Source organism: Leuciscus leuciscus (genome assembly GCF_965113295.1).
Source record: "Leuciscus leuciscus genome assembly, chromosome: 16".
NCBI classification, from domain to species: Eukaryota; Metazoa; Chordata; class Actinopteri; order Cypriniformes; family Leuciscidae; genus Leuciscus; species Leuciscus leuciscus.
In genome coordinates this window covers 21,694,907-21,715,131 of record NC_138740.1, presented here as the reverse complement: position 1 = coordinate 21,715,131, position 20,225 = coordinate 21,694,907, and the positions used below count along the sequence as shown (strand labels likewise).

Below are 20,225 nucleotides of genomic sequence, written 5' to 3'. Positions count from 1 at the left end.
TTCTAATCACAACATTTTCTGTCGATTTTACATATTAGTTACATATACAGACTATAAGGTGCTGTTCACACAGAATGCATTTTTGCATTCCTCTGCTCTGATTTTTCCATGTTTTTCCGTATAAACATGCATTAGACAGACGTATTTGACCGTTGTGCTCACGTCTTTTGATATGCCTGTCCCATGACACAATATAAAAAAAATGCAGCGCTCAACTTAAAAGGATTTTAACTTTTAAAAAACGTGTCTCTTTTTCATTTCATTGCCCTGCATCTTACAGTTTTAAAAGTCCTCTAATGACGTGTAAGGACCGAAAACAAATGGGATATAACACCTTCATCTCGTGTAATGGAGAGAAATGTCATCTTCATTGAGTTCAAACATCTGCCATTTGCACACCTAGTGTTTGAATTTCCCATCACAAGTACAAATGTTGACAGATAGAACTCCCATGATTCACCTTGGTGATGATGATTTGAATCCCTCGCAGCAGATATCAAGTTCTAAAGCGACTGCTATGAAGAGCAGATGACTCCGGCGTGGTGATAAAAAAAGACCCGCAAATGTATTTCTTGACTGTTCCAGCAGAGGTTTTGAAGGAATAAGATGATGAGCGTGACAGACTTTGACATTTCCAAACACTGAAAAGATTTTTCACACAAGCCGAAGCTCCTTTTTTGAGGTTAGTGTTGTGAACGAGGGAGATGATGTGTGGCTGTACAAGAAACTCAGATACACGATACAAAGCTCCATCAACAAACAGCTCATCCATTTGGATTTATTATCTCTCCATCGAATTACACTTTGTCATTTTTACGACTCAAGTCAAGACCCCCAGACAGTCAATCATAGAGACAATTTATCACCTGCTCGACGGCTCACTTTTTCATTGGGTTTGCACGGCTGTTCACCAGAAAAGAGAAAATGAATTACCCTAGCCTATTTCATATAATTTTTTAACTATTTCCATTTGTAGCGCCTATAAGCCTATATGTTTTAAAGAGCAATAGCTGCAAAATACCTTGCTTAAAATAGTGCCCCACTGCCTCTGAGCTTTATCGTATGTGCTGTTGCCTATCAAAGAATGATTAGCAGTTGATAAGTTAAGGGAACAGAAAGGGAGCAACCTTAATGAGAATCTTATTTGGAGTGTGACTTCTCTCTGGGTTAAAATCCACCATTAGCACCAGATTTGTTGTGTGTGTTTAGCCGACTGGTCAGATTGCTCTGACAGATTGCGGCCAGACCATCTGGCGGGCTGGCGTTAAGGCCACCTCATAACGCTTCTCTCACTTACTTGCTAAGTTAGCAGGGAAGAATTTGAAAATCAGGCAACCTTTAAAGCTGAGCTTGACCCTCTTATTATAACCATATAGGCTATGTATTAGATCTATTTCAAGATGCCATCTGATTCAGAAAAAACGATTAAATCTGAGCTTCTTTATTTTTAGATTAATAATATAGAATTTAAAAGTCTTTATTTGAGTCAGATTACCATCGTTGTAGCTCCCCAATAGACATTACACAGGGCAGTTGGGCCAAATCAGACGGGAAAAAAGCAAGTTACCTGAAATTATCTTAAATACGAGTTTAATGGCTTGCCTGTGATTTGAAAAGTTTGATTCCTCCAGTGGCCTCAGAACAGAAAGGTTAAGTTCACCCAAAAATGAAAATTATCCCATAATTATCCCATCCTAGGTGTATATGACTTTCTTCTTTCAGCCAAACATAATCAAAGTTATATTTTTTTAAATATCCTGGCTCTTCCTGGCTTTATAACCGGAGTGAATGGTACCCTAAAATGTTGAAGCCCCAAAAACTGCATCCATCCATCCATCATAAAAGTAATCCTCCAGGGGTTATTAAATGCCTTCTGAAGCGATGTATTGACGAATGCAGAAGCATAGAGGATAGACCAAAACAAAACACCAGTCTCGAATTAGAAGTCTAAAACGAGAATTTTTGGAGAAATGTCGGAGGATTTCGATATAATAGAAGAGGAGCTTGAATTTGTTGCCCGGCCCTATTTGTAATAACCTCGAGAGGTGTCTATTCTCACCTAAGCTTACGCTACGCCTACATCCTACATCATGCGTCGGGTCAGAGGTCACTCCTCGACCAGAACTCGACTCTCGTACGGAAGCTGGAAGCCAGTGATTATAGTTTATAAAGTTTTTAAAAATTATAGTTTTCTTACAAAAACGCATTGCTTCACTTCAGAAGGCCTTTATTAACCCCCTGGAGCCGTATGGATTACTTTTATGATGGATGGATGTGCTTTTTTGGGCTTCAAAATCTAGGGTACAGTTCACTCCCATTATAAAACTGGGAAGAGCAATGATATTTTTTTATATAAAGAAGAAAGTCATAAACACCTAGGATGGCTTGAGGGTGAGTAAATAATGGGATAATTTTCATCTTTGGGTGAACCGACCCTTTAAGTGAACTTTGTGATAGTATGCGCTGAGTACAGCTGCTGTGGGTTTGTGAGCGTGCCCTGAACAAGTAAGTGCTTGGGATATTTGTCATCAAGCCAGACAGTGGTCAAGATCGTTCTGCCCGGTGGCTCTGAGGTGGGTTGTATTTAAGCCTACATTATATTTAATAGGCAAATAGGTTTGTTTTGACTGGTTGTTTTATAGATAAGGCTGTTAAGCAGTAAACATTTTGCTGACAATAATGCAGTTCAGTCATGGCGTTAATTTGTAGGCCAACGCGAATGGCTTGGGAATTTTTCCATACAGTGAATGTCAATGTGGTTCAATTGACTGTTATTTTAGACCCCATTGACTTTTATTGTATGGAGGGGGAAATGGTTGAAACATTCTTCTATATATTTCATGTTGAGTGATATTTAATGGAAACCTACTTTGCAATTCATTTTTGTCAACGGTTCTATAGCCTAAGTATCATGGCAAAAAGCTGAGATATGTGACGGTTATACACAGTTTGTTAGGAGGGTCCCAAGGCGAACACATTATCTCAGAGATTTGCCTTATCACGAGATTTGCCTTGGTAAACGCTGCATATCAGCGTTTACCAAGATGACCTTAAAAGGAGTCGCTAAGATAGGCCGCATGAGACGCTTCCTGAAGGAAACTAATCAGTCAGTAGCCTTTAAGAAGATTTGCTGAGACTTAAGACGTCCTAATAACGTGCAGAGATACGAAAACAATGCCAGAACGCTGGATGTAATTAAAAGATCTTACTGTTACCAACCCAAGTGGAAAAGATGCTGCTGTTATTGATGTTTTCCGGAACATCACAGCAAAGCAGAGTGCAAAGACAAATGCAGAGGGAATGTGAAGTTTACATTCTGCGTAAACTGCGTTTTTGAATGAATCTCTTGAATGAATGATTCAATGACAAATACATTTTTAACATTCATTTGTCGCCACCTACTATTTTAACAATGTAATGATACAATCTTTATTTGATGCGTCAAGTCACTTTCAAAAGGTGATTTGCTTTATTTTGATTGCTTCCATAGACATCAGTGTTTATATCTGGAATATAAACTCTTATCCTAGAACTTATCCTAATGTTATCCTGAAAGTTCACTGTGATTTTGCTTCAAAGGTTTAAATGACATAGGCTAGTCAAATTGTCATTTAGGAATGAAATCAGATGGGTGTTTGGATCGAGATCGCGAAATTTTAGCGATTTATCATGCAGCTCTAATGTAAAAATTTAATTTGAGTATAAGATTACAGATGGTAAGGAAAGTGGATGTTTTCCATATTCTCTACCTTTATAGGCTATCAAAATATTGAATAGTTTCATGTTCCAGTTATCAAAAAAACAGTGGTCAGGCAAGGTCCTTTTGGCTCTGGATTATAATTTTGTTTATGTTTAGTATTCAATATACTCTGAAAAGTGTGATGTGTATTTGCTAGCGTTATTGCACTACAGTCTAACATTAAATCTGTTGTACTTGTTCTGTTCATTGTCAAAGCTCTGAGAGTGTTCCTGGCCTGGGGGATGTTCTCATAACAAGTAATGATTGGCTGTAGCAATTTTTTTCCTGAATGCCCTATGATAATTTCTGTCTTCTAAAAGTATTGAATTGGATTGTTTTTTGCATAAATTGTCTCTTTAGAGGACAGAATATTTCTAATTTGCAATTATACTGATGTTAGTTTCAACCATTTGCCTTTGAACTCAAGGGACACTTATTTTCTCCTTTTTTCTTCTTTCATTTGCTTTGCATTTTCTGCTCTTGTTTACCACAATGTTTCGGAAATTATTATTATTTTTTATTAAGGAGTTCTTTAAGATTTTAACAAGTTTAAATAATGTAGTAAAAATATTTCTTACATATTTGTCTATGATGCAGTGCACTAACTGTGGATTAGTCAGGTTTATTGTGTTAAAATTGACAGCATTGCTCTCAAAGAGGCTGGAAGCCACTATTGTCTGAGGCCGTGTTGTGTTGTATCTTAAATTACAGCTTCCCTTTGTTGTTCTGTGTATTGAAGAACAAAGACAACACTGATGTGTAGGCTCTTGAAATATTAAAAACATAAAACAGAAGAGAAAGAAAAGAGACAAATAATTTATGGCAAAAATAAGGCCCAAGAAGACACGCAAATAATGCCTTTTAGCATGGTCCCTTGAAAGTACGGGGCCTATATAGCCATTGCACTCCTCAAAAGTAAAAGTTTTCCCCAAAGTTTAGGGAAGGCTCTTTTTCTTTCCATTCTCCACTGCACTGATCTTATGGTTCTGTGCACATTCATGGAATTTCCAGTTTGAGCGGATGAAACCGCCGCAGACGTACAGTGAAATAAAGTCTCTGCTACAGTCATTCATGCAGAAATGGGCAACCATGCAGCTTTATTTCTTATCAGCACCACTCAAGATCACTCCTCATATGTCTGTGGGCAACATCCTATGGTTGGGGGAGAATATTTGGACTAGCTGAAGACCAGAAGATCAGTGTGATGGAATCTCCAAATCTGAGGTAGAAAATGTAGGGTAAAGCATTAAAGCTCTCATATCAGTATCCTCTCAATGCTGGATGTTTGAGCTGGCCACATTTCAGGAAAATGCAGTGCAGTTGTCTATCATAAGTAGACATCGCATTTGTTACACTTATCATGGGTGTGGTTAATTACATCTACTGCTATCCAAATTGGAGATTCCGAAATGACGGCAATAGAGTTGACAAAGTGGGAGATATTTTCAGCAGTTGAGGAAATACTATTCCCCTCGTAAAACTACCCTCATTAGTGAGTTTACATTGTATTCTCTCTGGGCAGCAAAGGCTTAAAGCAGATAAGCATAATGCAGTCAGTCAGGACATTAAAAATTGGCAGGCATGCACATCTGGATCAACCGATGCAAAATGTATGCAGCGTGTATAAATCCTAACAGTGAAGGTGGAGTTTGTGTTTGTGTAGTTTTCTCTGCTCCAGATTTGTGGATTAGCTCTAAATATGATGTTTGATGATGATAATTGTGAGATCTTGATAAGAACAGTTGAATCCTCAATTTGAGTCTTTAAATCAATCTTTTACTCTTTGCCAGTGTTTCCTGCTCCACTTTTTTTGCTGAATCTGCAGCCCCACAGCAAAACAAGTCATATTCTACCTCAGTTCGCACTCCAAATCAAATGTGATGAGACAAAAACTACATGGTAGTAATTGAAACGTCTTCTTGTTGTGCTCGCGGGCTCCACGCAATAACACAAACTAATGATACTTATGAACTGGTTCAGTGAATCAAAAAAATGCTGAACAACCAGTGTAGTTTGATTCACAAACACATAACTCTTTTGAGCCGGTCATTTTAATGAATCATTTAAAAAACCTCACAAACCTAGAATCATTCACTGAATCAACATCAAGTTACCATTACCTCACATTACCATTACCTTTTAAATGGACATTGTAACTGAAATAAACCCAAATTAATCGGAATTGAATCAGGATATGTGTATCAATGCCCAGCCCTACTTTCCGATAAGTCTCAGGTTGTTTCATAAAAGGATGGAGATTTAATTGGTTTCACTTTATTTGAATACTTCTGGTTTAAGCTCCACTTGTAAGCATGGTTCTTTCCTTTATTATTTGTTTTTAAAACCAAGCATGCTAGCATCAGATGTGTCTTTAATCTCCAACCTTAATCAGTGCAGCCTCCTGGGCCTTGAAGAAGCGCCAACGCAGTTGAAATGTCACTGTTGGTAAATCATGAAGGATTGTGAGAGCTCTGTCCAAGTTTTAATGTTGCCTCTGTGGCAAACCAAGAACATTTTATGATTTGAAATATGCTGCGTTTGTTTTTGCAAGTGTTAACGCTTCTGGCAAATCTGCAAATGGGGAAAAGAGCAACAGAATCTGACGGAATATATGTACACACCCTCGCTACGCCGCTACAGCCACATGATATCATGTGCTTTCCTGTAGTTGCATCAAGATGTCAGCCTTTTGCATCCTCCCACGGTCCACTGGAATGTCCACATTTGTTTTAGATGACCGGGCAGCGGATGGGCATCGAATGCTCCACATTTTCGCCGAGTGAGCAGGAGAAAAGCGTTTCCCAAACAAGTAGGGGATCTTCATGAGCAGGTGATGAAGTGGTTCCTTTGGGGAGGTCACTCCTTACGTGGTGCTCAGATGGTGTGTGTCCCGAGCCGTGAACCCCCCACTCTCACCCCACCTGTTTTACTGCAACATTCCCTCTCTGGCCACTTAGACGGCGAATGCGAACTATTCAAGTCTGAGGCATGCCTTTGTGAACATTTGTTGTTTCAGCCTAACTCGCTCTCTTTAAATTCCTCAGCCTTTTTTTAGGTGAAGCATAAGTATATTTTGTAGATTCATGCAAAAATCTCACTGTTTTAATTTGTTCTAGTCTCTGAGGAATGATCAGTCTAGCAAATGAAATTGAGGATGTTTATACATAAAGATTCTCAGTACAGGCTGGGAAATTCTCACTGTTTTATAATGGATTTTTAATGTTTATATTTTATGAATAATATATTATATATGTGAAACAAAAGAAGATATTTTGAAGAATCTTCTGCTAATTGTTTCATGCAGTTCAATGAATGGAGACTTGAGATTTAACGCATCAAAAGGCCACAAAAACATTAACAAACATGTCATAAAAGTAGTTAATATGACACGTTACATATAAGTCTTGTCTTCAGAATCCTTTGTGTTTTATGTGAGAAACAGATGGAAATTTAATTCAATATATTTTCTAATTATACACTACCATTCATAGGGATTTTTGTTTTTTTATTCTAAAATCGATTTTTTTTATTCCAGCATCGATATTAATTCAAATTCAATTGCTTTATTTTTGTCCCTGCTTGTAGATGAGGTTGACAGAAGTTGGCCACTTTCACTCCAACAGAGGATGAAATGTGTCGTTATCTATGAGTGTTGAGTGACGTAATATCCAAAGTGGACGCATAGAAAAGACATGAGACTGAAAGCACTGAAAAAGCCCTCGCACTACTCTATATGCTGAGAGAGAGATAAGACAATAGAGCTGCATGATTAATCTTTAAAAAGACTGTGATCTTGATTCAAACACCCACGCGATCTTTCAATTCATCTGTCTATTAAACTTTGACAAAATCATATAATTCAAAGCTGTGTTGGCGCTGCCGCTGACCCGGAGAGAGTTGCCATGAAACAGCTTCACGAACAGTCTTTTCAACCTCATAGTATCATTATTTCTGTGATGCAATAGTTAAAATTATCATAGAAGTACTTGGATAAAAGTTTACAGTTCAAATATGAACACTGATGTCTACGATAGCGATCAAAATCAGCTTTTGATAGAAACTTGGTGCTTAAAATAACGCATTTATCGATTCCATTGTTTCGCCACTAAGTGGGGACAAGTGACTGTTAAAAAATGTATTTCTTATTGAATCATTTATTCAAGAGAATGTAGTATTGTATGATGCTTCTGAAATAAAAGTCAGAAAGATGTGATGGTTTGTTTTGTAAATATGACTCATCTTATACATCATGTACAGTCTGTATAAGTGTATGATTTAACTTTTCCTGATGGTCTAGTGTTAAAAAAATTGCAATATATTGCAATATCTAATCGCAATACTTGTAGAATCGCAATTCTTAACAAGAAATTGCAATGCATATCGTTTCGGCACACAAATATCGTGATAGTATCGAATCGGGAGATAGGTATATCGTCCCAGCCCTAATATATATATAGCCATACAGGTTTGAAACAACATTTTTGATTGAACTATCCCTTGTATTCAGCAAACAGGGAAAGTTGCAACAGTAGTAGAAAGTCGATCCGTGCCTTAAAGTAGCTTTTCCTGGTTAACCTCTCACCTGCAGTGTCTGTCCAAACACTGACTCACCTGTTGTCTGCTGTCTCAGACCGTCACACATTCTCAGTGACCCTCGTGCCTGGCTGGCCTGCGTTACCTCTACAGATCTGGCAGGATACACATTAATTTGACATCAAAGTAGCAGTGAATTACAGTCCCTCAAAACAGGTCCAAAAGCCTTTCTCAAACAGGCGAGCCTGTTAAACACAGTATAAATCATCCTGAGAGTAGACCCTCTCTCGTTTACATTAGAGGCCCTTTTGAGATACAAAAGCCCGGAAGACTGTTACAAGATGACCCGAGTACTCGTGTCTGCTGTTACGTGGTTTAGTATGCAGTTATGTTAATTCATTTCTGCAGATATAGGCCTAGTTTTTGCTGCTTTTTAGTGTCGCTGAAAACCTCCAGGTTTATTAGTTTGGCCATTTCCCAAACAAAAGGCTTGCAGAACCAGCTAGAGTATTGGCAGAACTGTGTTCATGGATTGATTGGGTTTGTGGTCCTGATTTAAAATTCTCTGTGCCAGTACATCACTGGTATTTCAGCAAAGCCTGGAGAGGGATGGCATGTTTTATGGCATTGCTATAGAGCCAGAAGTGAATGCGGCCTGTATTTGTAGTGTACATTTGCAAATGAAAAGAGAGAAATGGCCATGTAGGAACATAACCTTTTTGCAGATTGTACTTATATAACACCATATAACTATTTTTTTTATTTTTTTATTTTATTCAAATTTGATTTAAAGAGAAAACTAAATGAATAAAAAAAATGTGCAACACATAAATGAATGATAAGCACTCAGATATTTAAAAAAAGATAATAATATAATGCATTTTATACATTAAGATAGCTAATAAATGATTCTCATTTTACTTGTCATTTTCTAGAATTCGCTATATTGTAAATACAGTATATGATGACAGGAAATCAATCCACAGTTACTAATAAACTAACGTTATGCTTAAGCCAATAAACATATTGATTTCATTTTTAAATGCAACCTATTTTATAACAAATGCATGTGGCAGAGGTAAGGATTTTTAAGCCTACTCCAAAGAGAAGCAACAACTTCAGATCCAACTGTTCAGAACTGCGAGTAGCGCTACACAACATGGCTTTTGTACAAGAGTGCAAACAAAAGACAATTAATGAGAGATGCTACGGGGGGCCAGCGCTGTACAATAGACAATGAGAGTTCAGGGGTTTTTGCTTGGCTTGCTGTTTTAGCACTGATTGTATCTTGAAGAGAGGAATGAATGCTGCGACCGGATCTATTATGCAGTTTATAGGCTTCCTGCTGATGGTTTAGTCACTGTTCAGTGAGAGCTTGGTTCTCTACAATATAGACTGACAACTCCATTGTGTTGCTTTTATTTTGTTTTATACATTTAGATTAGATTACATTAGATATATCTTATTTTTAGTATGATATCACTTTTTTTTTCTTACTTTTGTGTTAAGGTGGTGATACACGGGGCAACTTTTTTAGCAATCTTGCCGAGCGATTGTTGCTTGGGCACTTTCCTGTTGAAAATGGCCAATACATTTCTATCTGGATAATTTAGATCAGTCATGGGCCCTGTGTCTCATCTGGTTGCCTGTTGACGGCAACATTGCTCAACAAGTTGCCCTGTGTATCATCACCTTTAGATTATTGTGTGTTAAAATGACATGTCACATTTCCAAAAGAAATCCTTTTTAAATGTACAGAAAAAAACCTTTTTTTCCACCAAATGTTTATTAATGTGTGATTCCACAGAGAAGTTGTAAAACGCAACAATATTCCCTCTCAAAAAGAGTCACCCCCAGGGTGCTGTTTTCACCTGCCCCGTTGCATCCTGGGGCATTTCTTTTCAACAGGAAGTGAAAAGGATTATGAGCATATCCCTGTTAAATCAACAAGTCTCCAGCGACAGTGGGGTGGTATTATTCAGCTGTCAGTACCTCATTGCTTTGCTACACAATTCACGCGCTCAACAATAGATGCTGTTTGCAGCACTGGGACCTTTTAAGGCTCGAGCAGCAGAGAGAATATACGAGTTAATGTCCACGAGGACTGGAGCACCGCTGCAATGACGCTTGTGTGCATTTCATGCTCTAATCCATCATCGTAAAGACGTCATCAGAAATCCAGAAACGTCACCATCTCATATTGTTTAATGTCACGAGAAGAGAAGGTTTCTCTTTATGTTTCAAAGCGTATACGCTTGTGCTGCCACTGCTCTTGAAGAAGGCTCTGGCAGAAATTAATTAGGATTATGGAAGAGGTCAGTGTGCTTGTGCTAGTATGCGAGGCATTTGCAGCGAGCGGCGATGACGCCATCTGTGCTGAAAGCAGTGAGCGGCTAATTCTGGAACTGAGTGCGACACGATTTACAGATTTTGGGTTGGAGCCGCCTCACGGCGAATACGTGATCCTCCGATCAGCCGAAAACAATTTGCTGAGCTAAATTAGGGCCTTTTATCGCTGACGGAGGAGATAAGCATAGCCTAAATATTATGTGCATGTATGCAAATGCATTGCAGATCTCTGATTATCAGTTTCAGTGGAAAGCAGTTGTTGAAATGGCATCTCACAGCCACAAGCTTGAAAAATAAGCCTCCAGTAGATCTTATCGGGGGGTGGTCAGTGCTCCCAGCTGCCCACAAATGGGACAGGAGGAGATGCACAGCTCTGACTTACCTGCAAATGCAACCAATTAGTATGTTGCACAGTCTCTGCCTGCTGTTGACAGCTGCTATAAATAGCAAAGGCTTCTCCAACAGTAACCTGTTCTCACCCCTGTGGAAAATAACTCATGGTCTTGCTACGTACATCTGCCCTCTGAAGAATCACTAACCTGCATTGGGAGAGGTTAAGTGATGTTGGTCAGTTGAGCCTATATTTTAACCCGATCTCACGAATCAGTCACGTTTGTACGAATTGGTCATGAGATAGCGTTGATTTTAACACTCATGTTCTATGCGGTTCTAACCCTCATGTTCTAAACATCATGCTGATTTTTCAAGGCTTTTCATATGTAATATTTTTATATACAAAATAAAATAAATAAATAAGCCAAAATCAAAGGCAAAATATATATTTAAAAAATGTAATTAAAAATATGTTACATTACTTATGTTTGGGGTCTCAGAGAGCACATTTTATTTTTGTTTTGTTTTGTTTTATACATCTATTTTTCCATTTTCATCCATCCATTATCCAAACCACTTGTCCTATGTGGGGTTGCAGGGATGCTGGAGCCTATCCCAGTATCGTGAACCCTAGGCAGGGAAAAGGCCATAGCTTTTTTTTATTTTAATATGTTTGTTTTTTAATCATTATTAATATTTATTAATAAATAAAATATTTATTTATTTCATTTAAAAATATTTAATATATATATTTTTTTAATATTATTTTCATTTAAAATATTTTATTTTATAAATATTTTTGCATGTACGACACTTTTATATTAGATAAAACATTCAATTCCGTTAACAGAACTTGAGTGTTAAAATTTATATTTTTGTTATATTTGATCAAATACTTTTCCTATTTCCTAAAATTGGGGTACTAAAAAGTAACCCGCCTTTGTACTGTTGCTATCTGGAATGCTTTTGTTCTGCCGCAGTAGCCATCAGGCCCTGTCCCGATTAATTTAGTATTCATTCACTCCCACTGCCTGAAACTGTGTCACAAAACAAAGGTTTCGATTGGCGTTCATGTGGACTTCAACCATGTGATGTGTGACACTAAACAAGAGGTCTATTTTTATTGGGAAAAAAAGAAAGAAGGCGATCTAATCAAGCCCAGTTATTTCATGTGACTGGAATGTGGGGTGAAAAGTACTCCTAATATTATATATCTGTAAAATGTATTTCCCTGTACTGCTTTTTGGTGCCAAAATATAGTATTTCCAAAAGCAATTAAATAACGCCATAATCAGCCCAACACTAAATCACAGCTGACTGTGAAAATCTCACCTCATTTGAAACCTGTCTCTATGCAGAAGAGGCGTAAAGGGATACAGGACAGAGATGTGGAATGGGAGATACGCACACTCGCTGAGCCCACCGGTCCCGTGAACTCCAGTCGGCTGGAGGACAAAAGGAAAAGGGGCCTCCTGCAGTAACTAATGCTGACACAAAGTGACATGTACTCAGGCATTCTGTGACACCGCTGCCCCTCTCTCACTGGCTCAACTCAAGCTTAGTCTTTGACCTGGCTAGATCAGAGCAGAGCTCGGCTGCGGTCTAGCCCTCAAATACCTCTAAGAGAGCCTATAGCATCCACATGCAAAGGCAAAAAATTACAAATGCAAAGAGCAGAGCCTCTGGCTAAATGTGAACTGGCACAGAACACCGAATTTGGAATAATGCAAATGAACCCTGTTGCATGTGATCCTGTGCAACCTAGTCTAGTTTACCTGGATTTACTTAATCTAAATAAAATGTTACAGGATACTCTCCATCTTTAATTTCTAAAATCTAAAAATCTTTCAATTCTTTAATTTGGATAATTTTTATGTATTTTTGTAATTTAATTATTATCATATATAAGTCTAATATAGTCTAATAAAGTATAACATATAAATATATATATAATATATATATATATATAGTTTTTTTGCTTATTTTGGGGATATATCACATACAGGATATATGTATACAGACGTCTTTAGCTGTTGCATGCCGTCTAACACTGGCCGTTTTCTGAGCGTCTCGAGGTGGTGCGTTTTTGAGACGCTGTGTCAAGTTATACATAGTCAAATTTTTTAAAATGTGTCTCAATTCCCGGCATTCTGTTTCATCCCTTCGCTTGTCTGCTTGTTTTTGAACACGGGAATGCATCCTATAGCTGTAGATTTTAAAAAGCACATCTTCACAAAGACAATGAACATTCCTCCTACTGTCGACCATAGCAAGTCAGTGTTGTGTTTTAGTTAGAGGTGCACTTCAGGAGGAATGCCTGCTTGTTCTACACTTGCACTTTGAAGTGACGCCTAGTGACATTTGCTCAGCAGCTGAAGGAATATCAGAGGTATTTTCGTTTTGGAGATTGCCTTATCTTTGCTGAATGCTACTATTTTTAGTCTTGGTGGAACAAGAAAGAAACTAATTTCTTCCATGATAGAAATCTACTCCTCTAGCAGTTCACTCCATTTAGAGTATTGGGACTTTGGGAATATGTTACATAACAGAATAATTTTCCTCAAATGAATAAGAATCAGAGCACACGGATATATTCAACATGAGGGTTACATGTAAATGAACAAAATAAATATCCAGCCAATATAATGACTGCGTCTAGCTCCCTGAGGTAACTTCCTCTCGGCTTTCATTATTAGACATCTTCAATTGAGATTGGATGAAACAGAGGAGTCTGAGGGCAGAACAAAAGGTCATTCTTTTTCATTTCTCCAGTCACTTGGGACTTTTTAGACCGTAAGCGAATGCATATTCGACTTTAGACCTCTAAAAACGAGCATTTTCTCTTCGTAATCTAATGTGCTTATGCAAAAGAGTCTTTGTTGAACCTATCTGACTTGTAACACTCATGCAAATAAACCTATGGCCGACCTAAATGTGTAAATATCTTTAAAGGAGATAAAACTGTAGACCGTTGAGATCATCCATTTGGGCAGCGTCAAGAGAGTAAGAGGCGTCCACAGCTGTAAAAACACCACCATTACTGACTCAAAGCTTAAACCTCTACACTTTTGTTGATGCCGTTGTTTTCATGAGTTCTGAGAGGTCAGCTATAAGCTACTTTCCCTGTAGCAGGTGGGATGTCCTACACAGAGATTATTTAGAGGGGGGTTTAACACAGCCATGCCAAGTACTGAGGCGACTGGCTTCACAAGAAGCCTTAAACTCAACAGAAATGCACTTTTACATGGGATTTTCCCATGGGATTGTTTTTTATGCACATTAGAGTATATTGGAATACATCTATTAGTATGGGCATTCATATTTTTGGTTAGAGGGAAGTGGCTGGTGACTAGTGACTTGCATCTTTGTTTATAAAAAAAAACTTTTATTTTGTATTTATTTATTTATTTGAGATAATAAATAACTGATCCATAACTGTATTTTTGAGCTGTATATTGAGGAAAAATTGTGAGCTAAATATGAAATATGTAAAATTTACTATTGTGGGATTTTGCACCAAAAAAAAAAAGAATTAAATTAAATTAAAAAACAAACAAATCTGGATGAAATTTAAAATAAAATGTCTAAAATGTGTCATTTTAGTAATTTTAGCTGGATATTATTATTATTATTATTTCAGTTCCCCTGATGTGGCAGTTGTGGCATGTTTTTGTGATAAATGAATTAATTTGCTTGATTACTAACTTAATTATCCTACTTTGATACCTTGGTTTGAGCATCATTTGTTTCCTTTTATAAAAAAATGCCATCCCATAATGCACTGCAACAGGCTCAGTGAAAATCAAAATCCAAAATCGCGGACGAAGCGAGAGAAATGTTAATGATGAATATAATTGTTAATTATAATAATAACTGTTTTAAAAAATCGAGTTGCCTAATTAAAGTGCTCCACATCACTCACTATGAGGTTAGGATGCTCCCTTAGAAGGCAGTTGTCTATGTAGGCGGTAGATAGCCCACTAGATTTCACAACAGAGCTTGTATTCCTCCCATCGGCATTAAACAAAAACAGATGCTAAAATGCCCATGAGACAAAATGTGAATTTAAAACACGTGGTCTCCTCTGTTATTTCTCAATGGTTTGCCCTCGTGAGTCCACACAAGTGTTCGTACAGGCTCGAAGGGTGTAGTGTACGAAATACACTCCTCAGCGAAGTCACACTGGGAATATTGCTGTACAGTTCTCCATGTGAGGAGGATTTCTGACCTCTCGCACATCATGAATTGTTCAGGGCTACAAACATGCAGATCGTTTTAAAGCTGCGGGGGCAGAGCCCGACTGTGACTGTCTATGATGTGAAATCACTCTGAACTCCCGAATCTATTCCAGTTGGATACGATCAGCTTATAGGGAGCTATGGGACACATCCAATCCAATCCCAGTGAAGTAGACCCGGGATGTGAAATGAATGGCTCTGTGGGCATCTCTTTCTCAGCCAGTGAACAACCTCCCAGCCTCCTCCCCCCTAGCGAAATGAATCAATGCTGCAGTTTAAAAATAACAAGGAATATTATCCACTTCATGCATTGCTGAGTGAACCGAATGCGTTGAATGCTCTCTGACAGGCTGCGTCGGAGCAGAATGTGTTTGGGCTCTTCTGCACACTGGTCGCAGATCACGATGCAGGGTGTGGTGGGTTTTTAAACGTCGCACTGTGGAGGCTGTCCAAACAGCCCCATGATTCTGGCTGTATAACTCATTTCTCTGTGGTGTAATGTTTCTCCATAAGCCGTCATGCTGAGTTAGGTGTTGAAGACAGGATTAGAAAATGGCCTCCTCGAATAGGGCGACCTCACCGTCGTGCACTTTTCTCAGTTCAGTTCCAAGGTGGTCCATTCATGCAGTTTTAAATACAAGTGAAGCTCAGTAGACGGCGTAATGCTGATTACCTCAAACAATAAGTTGGGACTTGTTCCTTGTTTTCAAAAAAAGGGAAAAGGTGAGACACTTAGAAGTGAATGGGGCTGATTTAAGAGCAGTAATGTGAAGCTTTATGTGAGTACTTACACTATCATTCAAAGGTTTGGGGTCAGTAAGATTTTTTTTTTCTTGAAGTAAAGTAATACTTCAGCGAGAATGCATTAAATTGATCAAAAGTGACAGTAAAGACATTTATAATAAAAAAATAAAAAAAATATTTCAAACAAATACTGGTCTTTTGAACTTTGTTCATCAAACAATCATCAGATCAGCATTATTGATAATGATTTCTGAAGGATCATGCGACACTGAAGACTGGAATAATTCAGCTTTACCATCACAGGAATAAATTACATACATTTTAAAATATATTAAAATAGAAAATAGTTGTTTTAAATTATACTAATATTTAACTGTTTTTACTTTATTTTTAATCAAATAAATGCAGTGTTGGTGAGCATAAGAGACTTCTTTCCGAACTATTAAAAACTATTTCCGAACCTAAACCTAATGTATCTTAATTTTTGCTGTTAAAACTTGTGCTGTAAAGCGGTTTCAAATCATAATTTTGCAGTCTTTTTAGGGTTTAAGGAGTTACATGGTCATGGTGACAATGCTGAATATGAATATAACTTCAAACAGAAAAGAATAGTTAAAATAATGTTAACGTGCATATTGTTTATGTCTTGTGGCTATCCTATTGAAACAATGACTGTTTTGGTGTTTACTTGGTGCCCTATTCACTTCCTTTGTGCCTCACTGTAAATCAGCCCCTTTATAAAAATTGCCACAAATTCTGCTGATTGAGTATTACAGCACACAGAGGCTTTATGTAGATATGGAAATTTGGCTAAGTCAGTAAAGCTCTCTCTCTCTCTCTTTTTGTCTCTCTATTATATTATTCAGTTCTGTAATGCCCAGGATTTTACCCAGGCATTACACTAAGATTACTGAAGAGAACCAACAGTTATGCCTCTAAAGGAAGAAGTGGGAGATTAAAGCTCGGCTAGGATTGCCACATCTCATCCAGCTGTGCTCTCCTAACAGGAAGAGAGAGGTCAGGATATATAGGTCATAGAACACCTGCCTTGTTTGAGGGCTCAATTATCCCTCAAATGGCATCAGACCACTGAGACTTCACCCGACAGGACAGACCCTACATCATCGGGTGAGGTGTACGGAGGCAAACGTTACTGACACAAGCTACGCTTTTGGTAGTGCTGCTGAACACCAGCCTCCTATTTGATGACATTGAGAGGACAGGATGTGGCAGGGGAAAAGTAGACTAGAGACGCCATCACCCCTTCCTGGACGTCTAGTCACAGAGTGGACAATGGCCTTTGTGTCCTCCATCTGACTGAATATGATTGTAAAAGAGGATGTAAACCTGTGGATGTGTTTGTGTGGGGTTTTTTTTGGGCACATCCTGCATCCTTTCCCATTATGTCATTGCATTGATCGGCACCTCTTCCTAAAATTTCTGCATTAAAAAGTATTATTTACACTAATTCAGTCATGCTTAATTGATCTATGAAATTAAATGGTGAAGACATTTTTGTAGTATTTTAAAGTTTGTTGACATCCACTTCATACTGATGTGTGCACAGATAAATAGCAGTTCTTCAGCTCTTTGGTGTATGGAAGGCCCCATGATGTCACTAAAAATGTGTGACCATTATTCAGAAATCTAAGCAGGGACGCTTTGTGTGCGTTCATGTGCGGTTTCACCAGATCCGGCGGTGTTGTTATTGTTTACTGAAACTAATTAAAATGTTCAGTAATTTAAATAAATCTGAAATCAAATCGAATATAAAATATTCATTAAAATATAAAATAAAAAAATTAAATATAATAAAAATCAATCTAAAACTGAATCTGATATCAAATAAATTAGAGCTAAATGGAAACATTTAAAAAGAAAATAAATAAAGACAAAAGTACATACTACAATTAAAATAAAAACAAAATGTAAAAATAAAACAATTTAAAATATGAATAATACTATTATAGTAAGTAATACTAACAGTAGCGATGTCCCGATATTTGCTCAAATTACTCTTATGAACTCATTCTTGTGAATGATTCAGTCAAAAAGATTCAACTTGCTCACTCGTAAATCATCCAAAGCCATTACTCAGTTGACAGCTGACTCCCTCACTGAGTCCGATTCTAAATAACCAGAGAATCGTTACAGAGATTTTAGATTTGTTAAAAATTACATCATTCTATTTACTCCCTGGTTGCAAAGAGTTGCAATGATGCACATGACAAAGATGCATATTCACAACAGTTAAGTTGTATAAATTAAAAATGGTATTCGGTAACAAAAAGAGGCTGTTAATACGTTGGTTTTTTTGTGTGTTTTTTTTTTTTAAAACAACACCAATATTTCTTACAGTAACAATTATTGTTGTACTGTCCTTCTCATATCAAAACCGCAACACACCGATGCATTTTCTCTCTCAGATTTGCAGCCACGTCTGTTGTATTACTAGCCTTGTTCTGTGTTAGATGGATACATTCTCAAGAGCCTTGGCCCAAAATACAATCATCAAAGATTCATAAAAATTATCCCTAGCAATTGATGGCCATTAAAATTTCAGTGCCCTGAATATATGCTCTTTCAGGAAAAAAATACACAATGTTTAAAAAATATTTGTATGGAAGATTATGACACAAAATTACCAAAGACATACAGTGCTTGTTTATGGATGGTGTTCAATTGCTTATCCATGGTGAACCCAATGATTTTGACCGACCAGCTTTTCATAGAGAGTTAACCTGTAACTTTCTTAAGTGGTAGAGAAAGCGTTGAGGTTCATAGGTCGTGTTCTATGCAAATGGAGCAAGTGTTCTTCTTCCTCTGTGAACATGCCGAATGAACAGCATTACTAGATTCATTTAAATACATTTTCTTGATGTTGGACAAAAACGAAGAGACACAAACTTCTAAAAATAGTACGGACTTCAAAGTTGACCTTTTTGATTTAACATGTTTATTAGTGACTACGTGAACTTCGTGAGCCCCTCTGGCCTTCACTTTAAAGCAGTCAGCTGTTATTCATAACACAGAACGGAGACTGCCAGTCAGCCTCCACAATTATCTGTGGTGGGACGCTTTTACATCAGTGATGTTTGTTGTGAGAGTGAAACTAAAAATGGCTGGTAACATATCCGTTCACAGCTCACAGGGATGCGAAGAATGTGTGCTGTCAGGGTGGAGGGGGACGACTGTTAATTGAGTTTCATGAATCTTTAAAAGAGTTTAGCGATACCAATATCGCATGTAGTTTAGGTTGCAACGACACCCCTGAAATGTCAGTGGGTGATGTTCAAGTTGTTAATTCAACCTAAAACTGATGTTTGTCTCCATCTTCTCGTTGCAGGCTACATCAGCACCTTGGCAGTCATCCTCAAGACAGCGAATGAAAAACCGTGGGTCAATGAGTTTGAATGTAAGGCTGAGTAATTTACTCTCCAGCAGTCTTTAGCTGCGGATTCTAACATTAAACTCGGCATTTGAACTGCTCACGAGCTCTCTCGTTTTGTCTTCCCATGCAGCAGTCGAGCTGTCCTGCATGATAGAGTCGATCACCACTTCTCATCCCAGAATAGAATGGAAGAAGATTAAGAATGGAGAGCCCAGTTATGTGTATTTTGAAAAGGAAATCGCAGGTAAACTATACAACACTCTTCTGAACACTGTGCCATACAACACACTGATGCATAATATTTTACAATAAGGTTAGCTAATGCAATAGTTAACATGAAATAACAGTAAACATATCATTTGTTAATTCTACAAACACTACCGTTAAACAATTTGGGGTCGGTAAGACCTGCCTTGCCTCTCTCCCCATCTGTTAGAATCAGTATTTTGACGGAGGGGAGCTGGTACATGGACTGTCTGGCTTGTAGATGGGCACATATCTGCTCTGGACAGTTTGCACTTCTAATTTAACATGACATTCAGGCTTTATATATATATATATATAAAGCCTGAATGTCATGTTAAATTAGAAGTTTATTAAAAAAAAATTTTTTTGAAAGAAGTCTCTGATGCATTTATTTGATCAAATTAAAACAGGAAAACAGCAATATTGTGAAATATGATTACAATTTAAAATAATTGTTTTCTATTTTAATTTATTTTAAAATGTAATGTATTCCTGTGATTGGGAAATAGCATCATTACTCCAGTCTTTAGTCACATGATCCTTCAGAAATCATTCTAATATGCTGATTTGGTGGTCAAGAAACATTTATTACTATTATCAATATTGAAAACAGTTGTGCACCAAAATAGAAATCTTATTTAAGATGATAAAT

At 37.5% G+C, this 20,225-nt stretch overlaps 1 protein-coding gene across 1 annotated transcript in view; it reads left to right on the top strand.

Moving 5' to 3' along the window:
• Positions 1 to 20,225, top strand: part of jam3b (junctional adhesion molecule 3b) — a 31,957-nt gene that overhangs the window by 4,427 nt on the left and 7,305 nt on the right. The window contains exons 2-3 of the mRNA XM_082141155.1: positions 19,283 to 19,351; positions 19,458 to 19,571. Coding sequence (XP_081997281.1) covers positions 19,283 to 19,351; positions 19,458 to 19,571 — 183 coding nt within the window. The remainder of the gene's footprint in view (positions 1 to 19,282; positions 19,352 to 19,457; positions 19,572 to 20,225) is intronic.